The sequence below is a fragment of the Phyllostomus discolor genome, chromosome 4 (assembly GCF_004126475.2).
Source record: "Phyllostomus discolor isolate MPI-MPIP mPhyDis1 chromosome 4, mPhyDis1.pri.v3, whole genome shotgun sequence".
NCBI lineage: Eukaryota > Metazoa > Chordata > Mammalia > Chiroptera > Phyllostomidae > Phyllostomus > Phyllostomus discolor.
Window position 1 is genome coordinate 42,300,970 of NC_040906.2, and position 19,041 is coordinate 42,320,010.

Sequence of the window (19,041 nt, forward strand, 5' to 3'; positions counted from 1 at the left end):
CAATTAAATATTCATAAAGGTAATCACAAAATGACATTACTCTAACACAGTTTCTAAACGGAAGTTAATGGGCTGTAAATATAAGAGACAGAAATAATTTACATTTAACACTGAAACTCAATTTAGTTTAAAAAAATATTTCCTAGAATTCAAATACTTGAGATAATATAAGGTTAAGAAAGCCACCCTTCTAAAAATGTAGAGAATATTTATATAATCTTGGGGTGGGGAGAAAAAAAAACTTTTCATGTGAGTCTCAAGCAGCTAAAAAGAGAAAAAGGTTGACATTTTCATATACTGTGTAAGAAAACTAGTTATTTAAAGTATAATTTTATGTATTAATAAAGTACACTAGCAGAAAGCTGGGCGGAATAATTTTTCTTACTTGAATATGTTCATTTTTAAGTAGAGTCTTTAGTTTCTTCAACTCAGAATCAGTTGAATTTCCATTTTCTCCAAAATAAAAAAATAAGAGCCATCGATGATGAGCCAAACGATCCTTAAAAGTGATTTAGTAAATTAAAAAGTAATGTTAAAGACAGAAAATTTTGAGTTCTAGTATTTACTTATTATTCTCTTAAATTAATTTTAACAATCCTACCCATTACTTCAAAATAATGTCCAACATTTGGAAACATCCATATTCTTATTTTGTAGTTTATCTGGAATAATGCTATATAAATCAATCACATGAAATTAGAGAAGGGTAAGAGTCACTATATTATAAAATCTTAATGTAGACAACTGTGCCCAAAAATGGTTTATTTTATAATAATGTAAAAAATATTTGCTATATGGTTTTAAATGCATATAGCTAAAATGTTGGGAGGTGGGGTAAGTCAGCTTTTTCAGGTTTACCAAAAAGTCTGGTGGGATGATAGACTTAGAAAGCTCTGGGATAAATAAGTAGGAAAAAAAATGGACTCTACTATAAACTAAGTATTTCTAAAGTTGCTTCTTAATTTCCAGTGAATAATATAGTTTTGCAAGAAAGAACATCAAGTTCCCAATCAAATTCAAAGTGGCTTTGTGATGAAAATCTTGCCTTTTCTGACACCTCTGAAACCTTTTGGGACTGGTTAGGCTTTATGAAATTACTGATCCTTGCTGTAACACCAGCAGCCCCAGCAATTATGAGTTTAACTTAGAGTTGGCTCAAATGAAATCCTTTGAAAGTGCTACTTTCTCTCTGGTGATGAATAAAGTAAATGCTGATTCTAAACTATTAAGACTTTAAATGTTACCAACATTACTATTAATTATTATAAAAATATTACCTCTAGTGTGTCTGCTGAAAGTAGTTCAAAATCTGGAAGATTATGCATTATTTCCAAATATATTTCTTTAGCATCCAATGAATTAAGAAACTAGAATAAAAGAATCAGATCATAATCTTTTTAATCAACATCCATTTAGTTTAGTCTTTGTTTTTTTGTTTCCACAAAATAATTTTTAAAAAAATAGTTACAGAAGTTAAACAATTTTCAATCTACTTATTCTAAATGTTGTCTTCCCCTCTCCAAGAAAACTATTACCATATTCTGACAATTGATTAAAAATTGGATAACTTAGCTGTTTCTTTTTTTTTTTAAATTTTATTTAAATTGTTGTTGCAGTACTATTTTCTCTTTTACTCCCATCCCAACCCACCCACCCAACCCTCCCCTCCTTCCTCCCTCCTATTTCCACCCGTCCCTGTTTCTTTAAAAGAGTTATGTAAAACAAATTCCATTATTAGGTGTTTTATTACCTGGAATTTCTATTAACTGACCTGTGTATTCTAAAATAATCCTCACAACAACCTGGAGAACTTCTGGATCATGAAGAAAAAGCTGTATTACATATATTACGTTCAATGCAATTTTAATGCAAACCATATTCCACAGAATGGAACTATAATGTTCCATAGAATGCCACCGCATTAGAAATTCTTTAAGAATTGTTGAAACACTAGAACATTTGATGATCCAAGACACTCACACCCAACCAACAATTAATAGGAATTAAGATAAGAACTTATAACTGGAAAATCAGAATACACTTTATTAGAGGTTTTCAAAAATAATATCCAAAAACCATGAGTTTTGCAGAGTAAACTATATTGATAAAACTCTTATTTTAAATATTAGGTCGAGGTCTCTCCTTTAAGATACGAACAACGAAACAAGGCGCACCTCCCTGCTAACACATCTCCTTTACTTCTGTCTGCACTTCACCCTCAGCGTATTTTCATACAGAACGATCTCTGTCGGTCTAATTCTCAATGAAGTAGCTGTTACTGCACAGAGCGCAGCAGTGGTTGTATCAAGAAATATATGGGTTGAAAAGACAGTTTAATGTATATTATTCCTTACAAACAATCCATGTTTGAAAATTCAAACACAGTATTACTTGAAAAATCTCAAACTCCATTAAAAACTTATAGAAACTACCACTGTATTTACAGTTTAATTGTGCTTGATATAAACATAACCATATGGATAGAAACAATGGGAATAAGAACAGAAAACTCAGTTTTTTTCCTAACTTTTTAAATCTATAGCATAAATATTCTGAAAACTCTTTATGAAATATTTTCTGTTGCTGAAGTCCTTAAAAGGCCAGTGCAACAGAATTCTTTCATGCCCAGTACTAGAGCTCATTCACTTTAGTCACATTCACTATGAAGATTTCACTAAAAACACTGCTATGGAGGCTTGTAAATGTTTGTGATGAATCCCCTAGAACCTCCTCATAAACCTGTTTGTTTGTCTTAGTGTAAACCCTGGCCGTCGAGTCTATAAAAGGATACTGTCCAGTCTCTGAATTTCACCTTCCAGACATGTTTAGCTGGCACAATGTCTCACATTTTTTTTTTAAACTTGAATGCTTTTAGAAGGGACAAGGACTATTTAATTCATCACTCCTGGTTATTACATTTCCAGTATCATTCATTTATATCTTCTAAAGTCATATCTGAGCTTGCAGTTTATATTAGAAAACTCAACAATCTCACTAAAATCTGAGGTTGTAGTTTACAGAAGGTAAGACCCTGTTTTAACTGCTGGCCAAGGTATAAGCAATCCTCACGAACTGATGGCACAGGGTTAGCAAACACAAAGTTCTGTAGGGCAGTCTGGCAGTAAGAATTGAATTTAAAATCGCAGAGTCTATCTCATTCTATACATAACTGAACAAGTGCAAAAAGATGAACAAGGTTGTTCATTACAATACTGCTTATAATAATAAAAAAGTAGAAATAACTTAAGTATCTATTAAGGGAGGACTGAGTAAATATGATACTTTTAGTCTATGAATTACAATTCAAGGATTGTTGATAATTATTAAATACATGTGTGCATGTACTGTATTTTGCTTTGTATAAAGCACACTTTTTTACCCAAACTTTGGAGGGAAAAATAAGGATGTGCATTATACATGGCTATAATGACTACATACCATGGGTATAACAACGGGCACAAAAACATGGGTGTGAGTTACATGGGAGCACATTATACACACAAAATACAGTGTGTGTGTATATATGTATATATTGCACATAAGTACTATATATATTAGTACATGTATATATATTTTATGAACTGAGATGGGGAAAACTGTGGGTAGAGCAGATTTATTAGGGACTATCAGGAGTATAGTTATAGCTAAGTTTGGGACATCAATTAATATCCCAGGAGAGATGTTAAAACCTGGAGTGCAGAGCAGAGACCTAGGCCACAGATAAAACTGGAGCGTCATCAGCACCAAGTCATAACCGTATGCATACCTAAGCAGAGATCTGGAAGGGTATTTACCAAAATTTGATGGTGCTAGTATATTGGTGATGCAGTTTTAGTTAATTTTGCATCTTTCTTTAAACATTTCTCTACTGTTAAGAATTTCTGTAATGAATATGTATCTTTATCAACATCAAAATATTAAAACACAGAAAACTAAAAGAAGTTTGTTCTTTATCAGAGTCTTTTATTTTCTTTTGGGGGTTTCCTGGGACCTGTCTGTATCCCACTACTTATCCCAACTCCTTGACAACTAGTTTGATCCTCAGCATAAATCAGGGAGATGAACCATACCAGTAGATCTCTAAACTGAGCTTATACCAGAACCTAATGGGTGTTTAAAGAAAAAGATATCGGGTTCCAGGCAAACCTACCAATGATTTCTATTTTATACAAATAAAACAAAACCAGTGGAAATTCATTTAACCTGAGAATGTATTCTATACCTCTGGGGTTTAAAAGTATATTGGTTTATGCCAGTTAAAAATAATTCTTGCAGCAGAATTTACAAACTGAAGTACAAACAAAATCCCTGAAAATATTTGTTCTAAGTTATTAAATGTTCCACATTCAGGTGATATAAAATGATTTATTTTCTTGCTCATTGTTTACAAAACTGTATTTAAATGTGTGCATTTAAAGAAATGAAAATGATTCATACCAAAACACTGCTTTTCTCTTTGCTATTTAAAGTGGCTCCAGGAGGAAAATAGGCAGTAGTGCTTGTTGTAATATCCAGACTTGTACAAAGGTTGGCCTGGGTGGCACAGTCCATCCAGCCTACATTGACAAGACCATCCTAAGATGGAAAAAACAAAAAAAATAAGTTGTGTTGCAAGGGAAGAAAAAGTCAAAGGGATTTAGCTTTATTTAGCAAAAAAATCAACTTTACTACAGTAAATTAAACTGTTTTATACAACACTAAAAAAGATGCAGATTTGAATAACAGTATTATTAACAGGGTACTTTAAAATTAATGTTAACTTTGTAACGATTACAATTCGATCTAATAGATATAAAATTACATTAAACATACATGGAGAGCATTATTTTTGAGTACATGTAGAATTTCCATAACGGCAAAATCCCAACCCACAAAAGGAGTTTCAACAATAAAGACTATTCCCCAACCATAATATGATGAGAGTTGAATAAATAAATAACATGACAAAAAAAAAATAAAGTTTGGAAATGACAAAAACATGAATATATAACTCTGGTTAAAGAGGAATTCATAATTAAATTACAAAATACTTAGCAGCAAATGACAACGAAAGAACCTCATGTTGAAATATATTGAACACAGGATACCTAAGGCCCCACCCCCTTACAATTTAGCAGGTGCCCAGAATAAAGAAAAAGGGCCCAAATGAAAGAACAGAGCAAAACTTCAGAAAGAGAGCTAGGCAACGAGGAGATAGCAACCTACCTGATGGAGAATTTAAAGCTCTGGTAATCAGAATGCTCACAGAACTGATTGAGCTTGGTTGAAAAATGGAAGAACAAATGAAAGATACCCAAAATATTCAGGGAACCAACAGTGACAGGAAGGAAACCAGGACTCAAGGCAATGATTTGGAACAAAAGGAAGAAATAAACATTCAACCAGAACAGAATGAAGAAACAAGAATTCAAAAAAATAAAGAAAGACTTTTGAACCTCTGCGACAACTTGAAACTTTCCAAAATCCGAATTATAGGGGTGCCAGAAGGAGAACAACAGCAGCAACAAATTGAAAACTTATTTGAACAAATTATGAAGGTAAACTTCCCCAATCTGGTGAAGGAAATAGACTTCCAGGAAGTCCAAGAAGCCCAGAGAGTCCCAAGGAAGTTGGATCCAAAGAGGAACACACCAAGGCACATCATCAAGTAACCCAAGATTAAATACAAAGAGAGAATCCTAAAAGTAGCAAGAGAAAGGGAGAGAGTTACCTACAAAGGAATTTCCATAAAACTATCAGCTGATTTCTCAAAAGAAACCCTGAAGGCAAAAAGGGGCTGGAAAGAAGTATTTGAAGTCATGAAAGGCAAGGATCTACATCCAAGATTATTCTACCCAGCAAAGCTATCATTTAGAATGAGAGGGCAGGTAAAGAGCTTCCCAGATAAGGTCAAATTAAAGGAGTTCATCATCACTAGGCCATTATTATATGAAATGTTAAAGGGACTTATCTAAGAAAAAGATAAAAATATGAATAGTAAAATGACAACAAACTCACAACTATGAACAAATGAACCTAAAAAAAAAAAAAAGAAAAACAATGAAAACAAAAGCTAAGCAAACAACATGGAACAGGATTCCATGTTCCATGGATTCTATGGAATCCTGTCCTGTTAGAACAGGAACAGAATCAGAGAAATGGACATCACATAGAGGGTTTTCAGTGGGGAAGGGAGGAATGGAGGGGAAGGGCACATGGAAGAAGATACATAACTGGTAGGCATTAAATAGAGAGAGGTAAAAAATGGTATAGGAAACAGAAATCAACTTATATGTACAACCCATGGACATGAACTAAGGGGGAGGGAATGCTGGAGAATTGGGGGGTACAGGGTAGAGGAGGGCTAAAGGGGGAAAAATTGGGAAAACTGTAATAGCATAATCAATGAAATACTTTAAAAATATATTGAACACAGCTAATTAGTTAGAAACCTACAGCTATGAATATATTTATCAGAAAACAAGAAAGATGACAAATAAGTGTTCAAGAGACTACCAAAGAAAATATTTGGAATCTTTTAAAATGTGTTTTTTTTTTAACATGGCTATGTAGTTTTACAAAATAACTGATGCTTACCAACATGCCACTAAGCCTGAGACGTGTCTGTGAAGTCAAACAATCTAGAGGAAAAAAAATAGCAGGCAGCTTCAGCTTTAAGTCTATACTTTAATTTGCCTTTCCTCAGACTACCACACTGATTTTTAGGCAATGTATTAAGCTCTACTGGTAAATAGCAAAACCTTTATTTACTAGGTAGATATGCGGTCCAAGTCTCATTCTACATACATAATACACACCTCTTACTGCATAAAATAATAAAAGAGGTAACTTTTTAAAATAAAATATTATAACCTTGGGTATAAATTATAGTTTGAAGTACTGAATTAGAGTAGCATGCTAAAGATGGTCACCTAGTCTAAGGGTATGCACTTCCAGTTATAAGATTAACAAGTCCTGGGGATCTAGTATATACAGCATATAGTGATTATAGCTAGTAATAGTGTATTACATGCTTGAGAGTTGCTAAACAAGTAGACAGTAACTGTTATCACTACAAAAAAGAAATGGCAGTTATTTGACAGGATGGAGGTGTTAGCTAATGCTATGCCAGTAATCATTTTGTAAGTGTATCAGATCAAAACGTTGACACCTTCAAGTTATACAATGCTATTCAATTATATCTCAATAAGGATGAAAAAGTAAAGATTTTCATTTAAAAATTATGTCATGGCCTCTTCATCATAACAAAATAATGAATAAAATTACCTCCTCCTTTGGAACAAAAAGTGATCAGCCAGCCGATACCAGCAGCAAAAGCAGTTTGTATGGCATTAACAAAATTTCCTTAAAAGAAAATAAAGCAAATTTCTGATCACTTACTTATTACTCAATAATCATAACAGTTTTCTAAATGATTTTTCCCTTCTAATCTCACCCTCTTCCAATCCACTCTTTAGTATTCAGGATTTCCTAAAAATCCTCTTAAGTATGTCAATTTCATTCACTGGATCTCCAGTTTTTTCATCACATACAATCTAAATTCACTATTTCATTAAGAAACTCAAATTGGTAAGAAAGGCCCCTCATGATCTGAGCTTTTCCTTCCATTCAGTGAGCCCTGTTTTTCCCCCATGCCACTCCAGGGCATTGCTCATCCTTTTGTTAGATTCATGAAGTGCTGTCAATTTCCCAAATACACAGGGAGCCTTTAAAGCTTCCTCTTCACGTTCATGACAGCCTGGGTCTGACTTCATTCCAGTAGTACTTTCTAACCTTTCCTCTTTTCCCCACCTGAGTCTGCACATCCTTCAGATTCTCTAGCTTACCTTTAGTATGACAGTTACTCAATTAAATTTTAATGGTTTACTAACGTCTTCCTTGCTAAAATAATGAGGTCCTGAAGGCAAACATTATATATTTTATTACTGAAGCCTAGTATTTAACATAGTTTGAGAAATATAACTTGTCTTAAATGAATGATATAAGCATCTCTTTAGATGTGAATACCATCATTTCATGGGTAATAAAGAACAGTTAAATAACTCACCTAAAAATCACTTGATAAGTGAAAAGTCTAATATTAGAAGATTTTTTAAACTTAAAAATTAAACTGGACAGATATTTACTGCCCAATATATTATACTTATGAAAGTGATAAAACACTTTAGTTTACTAAACATTTAGTTGCATTTTTAAATTTGCCTTTTCATTTCATATCTAGTTCCCATATCTTAATTGTTTTAGTTTCTGTACACATATTATTCATTTGTTAAATGCCTACTACTTAGTACAGGTGAGATGAAATAATACAATTCCATTTTGAAAAGCATGGAAAAATATTTTTAAATTACAGTATTATGACCAAAATACTAATATTGCCAGTGAAAAACTTAAAACATCAATTTCAAAGTAGACTTGAAAATCAAACAAATTAAGAAAATAAATTACCTGTCCATAATTCTGTCACTGTACTTTTAACATGCTGCATGGCGAAACTCACTAAACTTTCCTTTGATCTGTCACCATGGTATTTCACTGCAGCCTATTTTTTAAAAAATAAAGAGACACAGTTTTCACTTTTTTTTAAACCCACTAATACCAAATACTTTTGATTCTATATCATTTCAAATAACACAGTAAGATCTGTCTCTCAAATGTATAGTTATTTCCAAATGATATGCTGATATTCTTGATTATATAGATTTACGGAAGACATTTTAATAATACTATACCTAATAGTTATCAGTTTCGTCACTTAAAACTGGAAGAAAGGGATATCCTAACTTTATATTCAATGAGACAATACCTGTAAAATACTTTGTAAATTACAAAGTAGAATATGCATATCAGTTACATTGTATTTTTTTAAAAGAGATTTTATTTGTTTAGTTAGTTATTTAGAGGGAAACGGAGGGAGAAAGAGAGGGAGAGAAACACTGACTGGTTGCTTCTCACACGTGACCCAGCTATGGCACCAAATCAGCAAACCAGGCATGTCCCCTGACTAGGAATCCAACCACTGAGGAGGACGCCCTGCCCACTGAACCACACCAGTCAGGGCAGTTACATGATATTCTTTAAAACAGAAAATAAAATCGGCAAACATTTAATTTTGAAAGTACAGCTGACTGTTGAACAATGTGGGTTTGAACTGCATGGGTCTACTTATATTGGGAATTTTTTCAATTGGCCTGCTCAGTTTAAATGTCCACAGTTCAAACCCCTTTTGTTGAAGGGTAAATAGGAGGTTGGGGGTCTGTGTATGTGCAGTGCCCACTTGAGCTACACGCATTTTTGTCTTTTTTAAAGATTTTATTTATTCATTTTTAGAGACAGTGGAAGGAAGGGAGAATCAGGAGAGAAACATCGAGAGAGAAACATCAATCAGTTCCTTCTAGCATGTGCCTCAACTGGGGACCAAACCTGCAACCCAGGCATGTGCCCTGACCAGGAATCAAACCCAGAGACCTGCTTTGAGGAAAGATGACCAACCATCTGAGCCACACCAGTCAGGACTACATGCATGTTTTTGAGGTGCCCCAACCTCCATGTTATGGTGGGTCAACTCAAATGGCATCTAAAGGTGTATCAAAAATGTTTTTTTATGACTAGAGTCTAGTAAGATGGCACCTAAAATAAGACTTAAATATCAAAACATTCTACAAATTCACATATTGTGTCTTCTCTAGTCTTTTCCTTGTTATCAAGGTTCACAAATTTAAAAAATGCTAACTTTATCCCTTACCATTCCAGACCTAAAAATGAAGAGGCTGGGATAACTGTTCACTCCTTTCATTCGGCAAAGCCTTCTATCATCGCCACAGTTAACAGCTCCAATTCGAAGTAATCCATCCACCTCTTTAGCAAAGTCTCTCCACTATGAGAGACAGAGGGAAAAAAAAGAAAACATAAGTATTTTTCTGATAAGACCATTTTTCTTGCCTTGAACACTCTTCAAATATATATTCTTAAAGGAGACTATACTAGCAAATAAAAACCATAAATATGTGAAAATAAAATTATTTGTTATAATTGCTATTAACAGAAATACCCCAATATATTAAAAATCTCAACATATCAATCAGAAATAATAAAACTTTAATAATCAGGATGTAAAAAATACAAACCGTGGGAGCTAAATCATGGCAGTGCGAACATCCCGGGGAATAAAAGTTCACAAACCACAGTTCCCCCGAGTTAACAGCAGCATCTAAAAGTAAATGAAACCAAGACAACTTAGAACTATTTACTGAAGGTTTGTTGTATTTTGGTTAAAAATTTTTGTTGAGATCAGAAAGATAAAAAGTTAGTCATACATCTTTCATACTGCCTTTGTAAATTATTTTCTATACATTTTTTCTATAAGAAAACATTTCAACTATCAAATAATACCTTCTATTCGAAGCTCATACTTGAACTGCTTAATACAGTCACCAGGAAGCGGTAAAAAGAAAGGATGCAATAGCCAAACCTCACAAAGTTTGTGTAGATGAGAGAAATGAAGAGAAACACCAAGAGAGACAGATTTAAGCTCTTCTACTATGGGCAACACAGGTTAAACATGTGGTCAATCAATTCTGACAACTACTCCATATACTGAAAGAACGAGATTAGAGACCTACACCATACTAGTAAGGACTCTGGGATTCAATGCAGTCTTTGCTCTTAAGACATTTGCTGTGAAAAACTGGGTTATATGAAAAATATTAAAGATTTTTAACAATTCAAAGCATAAATACATATTTGGTAAAATAACAGATCTGAAAACCATGTAATGTCTAGCCAATAATACATTATATGTTATAACCATATGTCATGACCTGATGCAAATCAACAAAATTTATTCATTTAAAAACTCTAACACTGTAAGGATATGCTCCAACATTTAAGATAAAAAGGTGAAGACATATGCTCTTGTTTAAAGTTTGCATATAATTCCACGTTAAAATTAGTTTATTTAAAATTCATTTTTAAATAAAATTTTCATAGGTTATAGTAAGCATAGTAAGATATCAAAACAGGCATACTATTCTAAGTATGTGTAACTGATTCAGGTTAATTTGTAACATATGTAGGACTGAATATTGAGTCCCTCAATATTCACTTGTGTGAATATTGAGTCCTACATATTCAGGTTTGTGTGCCTTTCAATTACAAGGCACACAAACCTGTAGGAAAAACAGTTAACCCATACATTACAAAGTATGAAATTTAGGATTTTATCTGCTGTTCATTGGCAATGTTTAGAAAGTCTGGCAAATAGGTAACTCTATCTAGGTGATCGAAATAATTGCCATGCTGACTTAGACTACTACCTGGTACTAATTTAGATAAAATCTTAACAGACAGTGCAAACATTAATAGAAATGGGACATTTCATAAGCTATAAACAAGTAATGAGGTGGTTATTTACACATGAAAAGAGCAGTAATTAAATATGGTATTACTGTTTGTAAATCTTAAAGATACAATGCACAACAAAAATCTGAATGGCACCTAATTTGACACAAAACCTTATTTACAGTAAATATATGTCCTATCTTGGTACTTTGATTTTATACAGATCTTATCATATGTATTCATTTTCCACTGTTGTATAAGGTTAAAATGTTTTAATATTGTATTATCAAATATCAATGGGATATTTTTGCATAACCCAATGACTAAGAATACAACAAATGTATTTCAAAATGCAATCTTTTGACTTCTAAAATACAGAACTACACATGTAAGTGAAATCATGGTATTTGTCTTTGTTTGACCTATCTCACTTAGCACAGTACCCTTTAAGTCCATCCGTATTGTTGCAAGTTATAAGACTTTTGTTGTTGTTGTTGTTGTTTTATGGCTAATACTCTATTGTATACGAGGGGATACATAAAAGAACCCAAAATTTATTTGTTAAAAACTGTGTATTCATTCTTACATGTTTAAACTTCAGTCACCTTCAAAGTGCTCTCCATTTGATACAATACACCTATTGAGACGTTTTTTCCCACAGCTCAAAACAGTTTTTCAACTTGTCAATTTTGATGCCTTTTAGTGCTTCTGCTGTTTTATTGTTTCACCTCTTCCACATGGGCAAAACATTCCCCTTCAAGGAATTTCTTCACCCAGGGAAACAAACAAACAAACAAACAAACATGTTGTTTGGGGTGAGATCAAGTGAGTAGGGAGGGTGTGGCAAGGAGGTTATGACCTTTTGGGTCGTAAACTACTGAACGCTCAGCAGGGTGTGAGCAGGTGCGCTCATAAATCACCCATCATGAAATAGCCAAGTGCACTGAAAGAGTTTTCCAAAAGAATTTACTGAAGCTGCAGCCTCTCACACCACCACCAGCTGGAACACTGATACAGATGGGTTCCTACAACACTCACCTACCGGGGAAAGCCTGTACTTCAAGGGGCTGGGTGTCCAGAAAAAAATTTTTTTTAGGGGGGAGCCCCCTTCATATATGTGACACAGCTTTATCCATTCATCTTTTGATTGGACATTTAATCCATTTACATTTAAAGTAGTTATGGATAGGTATGTAGTTATTGCTATTTTATTTTTTGAACTGTTTTTTGTAGTTCTCTTTTCCTTTATTCTCTTACTTCCTTGTTTGTTGATGACTTCTGTAGGGTTGTGTTGGATTCCTTTCTTCCCTTCATGTGTATCTCTTTAGATTTTTGGTTTGTGCTTACCATGTGCTTCATATATACCAAGCTATATTTGTACGTCTGTTTTAAGTTGGTGGTTGCTTAAGTTTAAACACATTCTATAATCATTACCATTTTTTTACTCACCCCCTCCACATTTATGCTTTTATTATTTTTTACTTCTTTTGTGGCATGTTTGTGTGTATCCCTTACTTTACTGTTGTAATTACACACAATTTTCTTACTTTTGCCTTTTAGCCTTCTGTACTAGCTTTACTGTTGGTTGATCCACTGCTTTTATTATGTGTTTGCCTTTGTGAGAATTTTTTCCTTTGAGATGTTCTTTTTCATAGGTTTTTGTTTCTTCTTAAAGAAGTCCCTTTAACATTTCTACTAAAACTTGTTTGTTAGTGATTGACTCATTTATCTGTGTCTTGTCTGGGAAGCTTTTTCCTCTCCTTCAATCGTAAATGATAGCACTGCTGAATACAGTAATCTTGGTTGTAGATCCTTGCTTTTCATCACTGAGTATTTTGTGCCAATCCCTTCTGAACTGCAAAGTTTCTGTTGAGAAATTAGCAGACAGTCTTATGGGAGTTCCCTTGTGGGTCACTAACTGCTATTCTCTTGATGCTTTTAAGATTCTGTCTTTAACCACTGACATTTTAATGTCTTGGTATGGGACTTTTACAGATTCATCTTGTTTCAGGCTCTGTGCTCCCTGGATTTTTATGTCTATTTCCTTTGGCAGGTTAGGGATGTTTCTAGTCATCATTTCTTCAAACAGGTTTTCAACCCTTTGTTCTTGCTCTTCTTCTGATACTCCTATGATGAGAATGTTATGCTTGATGTTGTCCCAGAGGACTCATAAATTATCTTTTTATTTTTTTACTGTTCTGATCAGGTGTTTTCTGCTATCTGGTTTTCTAAATTGCTGATTCAATTCTCAACTTCACGTAATCTATTCTAGACTCTAATGTATTCTTCATTTCTGATTCTTTATCTTCTACCTCCTTTTATGTTTCTTCATTGATGTTCTTACTGACATCACCTATTCTTCCCATAAGTTCACTGAGCATCTTTATAATCAGTGTATATAATCTGGGAGATTGCATGACTCTATTTTGTTCAGTTCTTTTTCTGGAGTTTTGTCCTCTTCTTTCATTTGGGACCTGTTTCTGTATCTCCTCATTTTGGCTGTCTTCCTGTGTTTGTTTCTATTTATTAGGTAGGTTTGCTAGGTCTCACAGTCTTGGCAGAATGGCCTTATGTACCAGGAGTCCTGTGGGGCACAGTGGTGTAGTCTCCCTGTTCACCTGTGCCAGGTGCTCCAGGGGTATCCCTGGGTTGTGTGTGCTCTCCTGTTATAGTTGAGCCCTGATTACTGTTGGCATGCCACTTGGTGGAATTGATCCCAGCTGAATGGCTGGGAGTACTGGCTGTGACTATAGCAGGCAAGCTGTTGTGCAGGGGCTGACCCCACTGAGTGGGATTTGCTTTAGCAGGACTCTGGTGCCTGCTGAGTTCACCCTTTGGGCGTATCTTTTATGGTACTAATTGTGCGATGCTCTGGTATGGTCTGAAGCTGGCCACCAGATGTGTTAGTTGGTGGGGGGAGGGCTCTGGTGGGGCTCCAATCAGGCCAAGGTCAGCTACTGCTTTGGGACCACCTGGTAGGAGCTACAAAGTTTTTGCAGTTAGTAACTGCCTGTGTTGAGCTTGGAGGTGCCCGGGAGTAATTATGCTGTGAACCAAGGCTGGCTGACACTAATCCTGGGCTTGGATTCACTTAGCAACATGTGCATGGCATGCTGAGGCCAGTCACTGCGTGTCTGGAGTCTGTGGATCTCTGATAGATTTTAGGGAAGTCAGCAGTGAGGGCCTGGTCTGCAGCTTGTATGGCTTAGCCTCCAAAAGAAGTTTGGTCTGGCACGTGAATTGAGTGGGGCAGGATTTCAGCGGACCATGAGGGTAGGGCAGTGGTGTTAGCCGTATTAAGGAAAACTTAGATTTAGTGCTTGCCTGTGCCTGCAGGCTATGTGGGGGGGAGGGCTTAAAAACAGAGCAATGGCACCCACCAGTATTTTAGTTTAGGAGAGAACTAACCATCCAACCCTTCCCCTGAGGCCTGACACTTTAGTTCCTCCCAGTACATGCCTTCCCTAGAGCTTATGTTGAGTGTTTGTGAGGGAGGGAGTCTGTGCTTGGGCTCATTTAAGAGTATGCCTGGGTCTAAAGCAGCCCTCTGCCTCACCAGGTAAAATCCCTGCTGATTTTGAGAGCCAGCTGTTGTAGGGACTCTTCTTGGCACTGGAGCCCCAGGTTGGGGAGCCCAGTGTGAGGCTGGAACCCACTGCTCCTCAGTGGGGATCTCTGCAGCCACAATATCCCTCCCAATTCTTAATCACCACACACAAGTGTAGTACTAGCCTGTTTCATGTCTCCACCCCTCCTACCAATCTCAATGTGGCTTCTTTATAGCCTTAGTTATAAGGCTAGCCTTCAGGTGGTTCTCAAGGGTGCTCGTTCTATAATTTAATTATAACTTTGAGATGGTTGTGGGAGGAGGCAGAGACAGCCTTTACTTACTCTGCCATCTTGAAACAAAGTCTGATGAGAGTATTTTTAAGGCTTTCAGAGAGGAGTTTACTAATCACAGTTCCTCTTCTATACTACTGATACACATTATCTAGATAGAGTTCCACTCCTGATAGAAAACTCTGTAATTAGGACTAACTGCCTGCCTACAACTACAGAACTGAACAAAAAATAAAAGATTTCTGTTGAAAGCAAGAGTTACCAATGTAGTGAAGAATAAGGGGCCAGGGTATGGGAGGATGTTGAAATCAGAGGACCAACATCTGCCACCTCTAGACAAGGGGGTTGATGTGTAAGAAACTGAACAGAGCTTTCAATACATTTATGAGGATAGAGGGACAAAAATGGAGTTCAGGCTCATGTAACGAAGGGTCTTATAAATAAAGATGAACTGGAAAATGACTATTCCTCTTAAAACCCAAAGCTCAGCTTCTAAATCATTTTACTCTGTTTGGTAAAGCTGACCTGAGACTGTTAGTGACCCTAGCCAGAAGAAAGCGTAACTCCTCTCTGGAGGAAGAAAACACATTTAACTTTAAAATAACTTCAATTTATATAAATACAAATTTATAATACTATCATCCGTGCTATTTTCTCTCGGCTTCTTCAACTAAAATTTCAGCCTCAGGTTGTCTAAGTATAGTTAACATGAAGAGTAGTATTAAGAGGTACCAGATGGAATGGTGGCAACTTTGTTCTCACCTAACTTTTATCTTCTATGCATATATGTGTATAACATTTGCATGGTTTGCATTATACTACATATACCATTCTGTTTTAGGCTTCATTCACTTAATATACTCTAAAGTCTTGTGAAAGTCTTTTAATAATTTGGAAAACGCTTATATAGAACAAAGGAGGATACCAGTTCACTGTAATTTCAAATTTGTCAATCTTACGCAACCCACACACATAGAACACTGAGGATGTTGCTTACTTAGCCCTTCCAAGACTTCATTTCCTCACCTGTAAAAGGTGAGGAATAACTGTAATAATAGCTACTGCATAGGGAAGTCATTAAACTTCACCAAGACAATGGAAGAAAGTTGATAATGATAGTAAAATAAACAATGTGACAATCTTAATTATGGTTATAGAACACTTTTTAATATATATATCAGATAACCCTACAGAAATAAAAAAATCTAAATTCTAAATACAACTGTCCTCAAGAATTTTAGATAAGTTTTGGTCTAGACTAGTTTTAGAAAATTGTATGCCCATAAACTTACCAAATTCTCTTCTATCCAATGTTATGATTTCAGGATCATCATCATAAATACCTAATTTTTAAAAGTATATAAAAATTATAAAATTAAAACTTCATCATTAAAGTAAATTTCCACATAAAAATAGGTTATCTACTCTTGTTTTAACCATCAAAAACAACTAAGAGAAAAGCCAAAAGTACAGAGAACTATGATTGATACATTTAAAGAGTGATCCAGATATTAGTTTTTGGTATGGACTGTCATGGATGTGTTTGTGGGGTTCCTAAATTAATGAAATTTCATCTCCACAGAACATTTCTATTATGATTTTTTAAACTTTTATTTTTGAAACAATTATAGACTCACAGGAAGTTGTAAGAACAGTACAGGCTGTCTGTACCCTTTATCCAGTTTCCTCTAATGATGACATGATATACAGTTTTAGTACAATATCTAAACCAGGAAATTGGCACAGGTACATTACCCTTAACTAAACTACAGACTTTTCAATTATGTTTTTGTAAGTGGTTTCACTTAAAATTATATTCTATAACTGCCTTGTAATTAAAATATTTACAGTTAGAGTAAATATAAATTTTATTTACCATAACAATCAAAACCAGTGTGACCTTTTGCATTACTATTATAAAATATCCAAATAATAGTGATAGATATAGATCAAGGGTAAGCAAACTTCTTCCATAGAGGCCAGTTAGTGATTATTTCAAGCTTTATGGGACATAGGGTTTTTGTCACAACTACTCAACCCTGCCTCTGAAGTGTGAAGGAAGCCACAGAGCAGGGGTGTCAAACTCATTTTCACTGGGGGCCACATGAGCCTCATGGTTGCCTTCAAAGAGCCAAATGTATAAATGTAACCACTCCTTAACAGTTAAGTGAGAGCTCAGCACTTCCACTGGGTAGAAACAAGGTGGAAGGCCGGATTCAGCCTGAGGGCCTTGTGTTTGCCACCTGTGCCATAAGGCAATATGTAAATAAATGAACATAACTGTACGGGCATACTTCAGAAACACTGGGGGTTTGGTTCTAGACCATTGCAATAAAGCCAGTATCATAATAAAATGAGCTGTAATCCTTTTGATAGTGGACGGTCTTGCCTCCAATTTGTAAATCCAAATAAAATATAAAACTTTACAAAAACAGGTGGCAGGCTAGATTTAGACTGCAATGATAACTGCTGATACCTCATACAGATTATCATGCTGTAGTGAACATACCTAAAAATAATACTTTGAAAACAAAGTTAGTCTTGAGGAACAAATACAACAGCTATAAATTGAAAATATTTTATTTAGTCTACTATAAAAGCATACTTCAGTTCTTTATCTGTATTTGAGGTTAATTAATCATTTAAGAGAGAGCTACTGGGTACCTAAATGGTCTCTCTTGCCTTGATACCTGTATGTACTTTCTTGGTCCTTTGATTTCTTAACTTGTTTACTCTCTCTTCTCTTGCCTCATTTCTTATTGCTGGTCAACACTGCACCATTATTAACGATGGCATTTCTACTTAAGTGACAATAAACTTAAAAGAAGCTTGAGCCTTTCTTGGAAAAAATGACACCCTAAAAATCTTAAAGGCTTCAATATTTAACTTCTAATGCAAATATTTTTCAATTAAATTGAAATCCTAATTTTAAAAACATTTAACAAGATTATGGCTTAAACACCTTCAGATCTGTGCATATCATAGCTACCACATGGCTTTTCTTTTGAATTCTACTTCCGGGTTACATTAAAGAGTTAAGGCAACATATATTAACTACATAACTGAGGAACAGAATTAATTTTCTAAATTTACTCAAATAAAAACCAAGAACTTCATAAGAAATATTGTATCATCTTACCAAAATCGTAACGATAATAATTCCAGCTTTCATACTGGCCTCCTTCTTGATTATCTGCCAATCCCTTTTCTCCGTATTTGTCATACTTTTTCCTCAGATCTTCGTCTTTGAGTACTTCGTATGCTCTATTTATTTTTAAAAAATCACTATGTGCATTTGGGTTATTCTATTAAAAAATATTAGATATAACAGTTGTTTCAGAAACAAAATCAAGTATCTGTAGAACCTGTATCTAGATTTAATTTAATCCTGAAATTTCTGGGAGAATAGATACCAAGGTAAGGAGTAGTAATACAAGATGAAGTGGATTATCATGGATTGAAATTTAAAAAGGATTTTTAAATATTTACACTCCAAAACATAAGTGAAAGAGAAATGAGAACTGATGCCTCAAAAGGATAGATGTGGTTATACAATGTAAGTCATTCCTTCTAAGAAATGCAACTGAGAAAAAACTTAACAAACCCTTGGTAATGCTTAGTATTGTTATGCATTATGTGTTACCCCTAAAACAATTACAAAGAGGTTATTTTTCTATTTGAGGTTAAACTAATACATTAACTAAAAAAAGTAAGTGCCACACCCTGGCCAGTGTGCCCAGTTGGTTGGAGCATCGTCCTGTAAACCAAAAGGCTGTGGGCTTGATTCCTGATCAGGGTACATGCTGAGGTTGCTGGTTCAGTCCCTGATTGGGGCATGTGCAGAAGGCAACTGAGTGATGT

General features: G+C 34.8%; 1 protein-coding gene across 3 annotated transcripts in view; it reads right to left on the minus strand.

The window, feature by feature from the left end:
• The window catches only part of DNAJC10 (DnaJ heat shock protein family (Hsp40) member C10), a 53,949-nt gene that overhangs the window by 22,517 nt on the left and 12,391 nt on the right, over positions 1-19,041 (minus strand). For all 3 annotated transcript variants that reach the window (XM_036023217.1, XM_028509149.2, XM_028509148.2), the window contains exons 3-12: positions 18,320-18,485; positions 16,473-16,523; positions 10,128-10,210; positions 9,746-9,877; positions 8,449-8,542; positions 7,267-7,344; positions 6,577-6,620; positions 4,438-4,575; positions 1,278-1,367; positions 386-499 (exon numbers count right to left, since the gene is read on the minus strand). In XM_036023217.1, the coding sequence (XP_035879110.1) occupies positions 386-499; positions 1,278-1,367; positions 4,438-4,575; positions 6,577-6,620; positions 7,267-7,344; positions 8,449-8,542; positions 9,746-9,877; positions 10,128-10,210; positions 16,473-16,523; positions 18,320-18,485 (990 nt within the window). The remainder of the gene's footprint in view (positions 1-385; positions 500-1,277; positions 1,368-4,437; positions 4,576-6,576; positions 6,621-7,266; positions 7,345-8,448; positions 8,543-9,745; positions 9,878-10,127; positions 10,211-16,472; positions 16,524-18,319; positions 18,486-19,041) is intronic.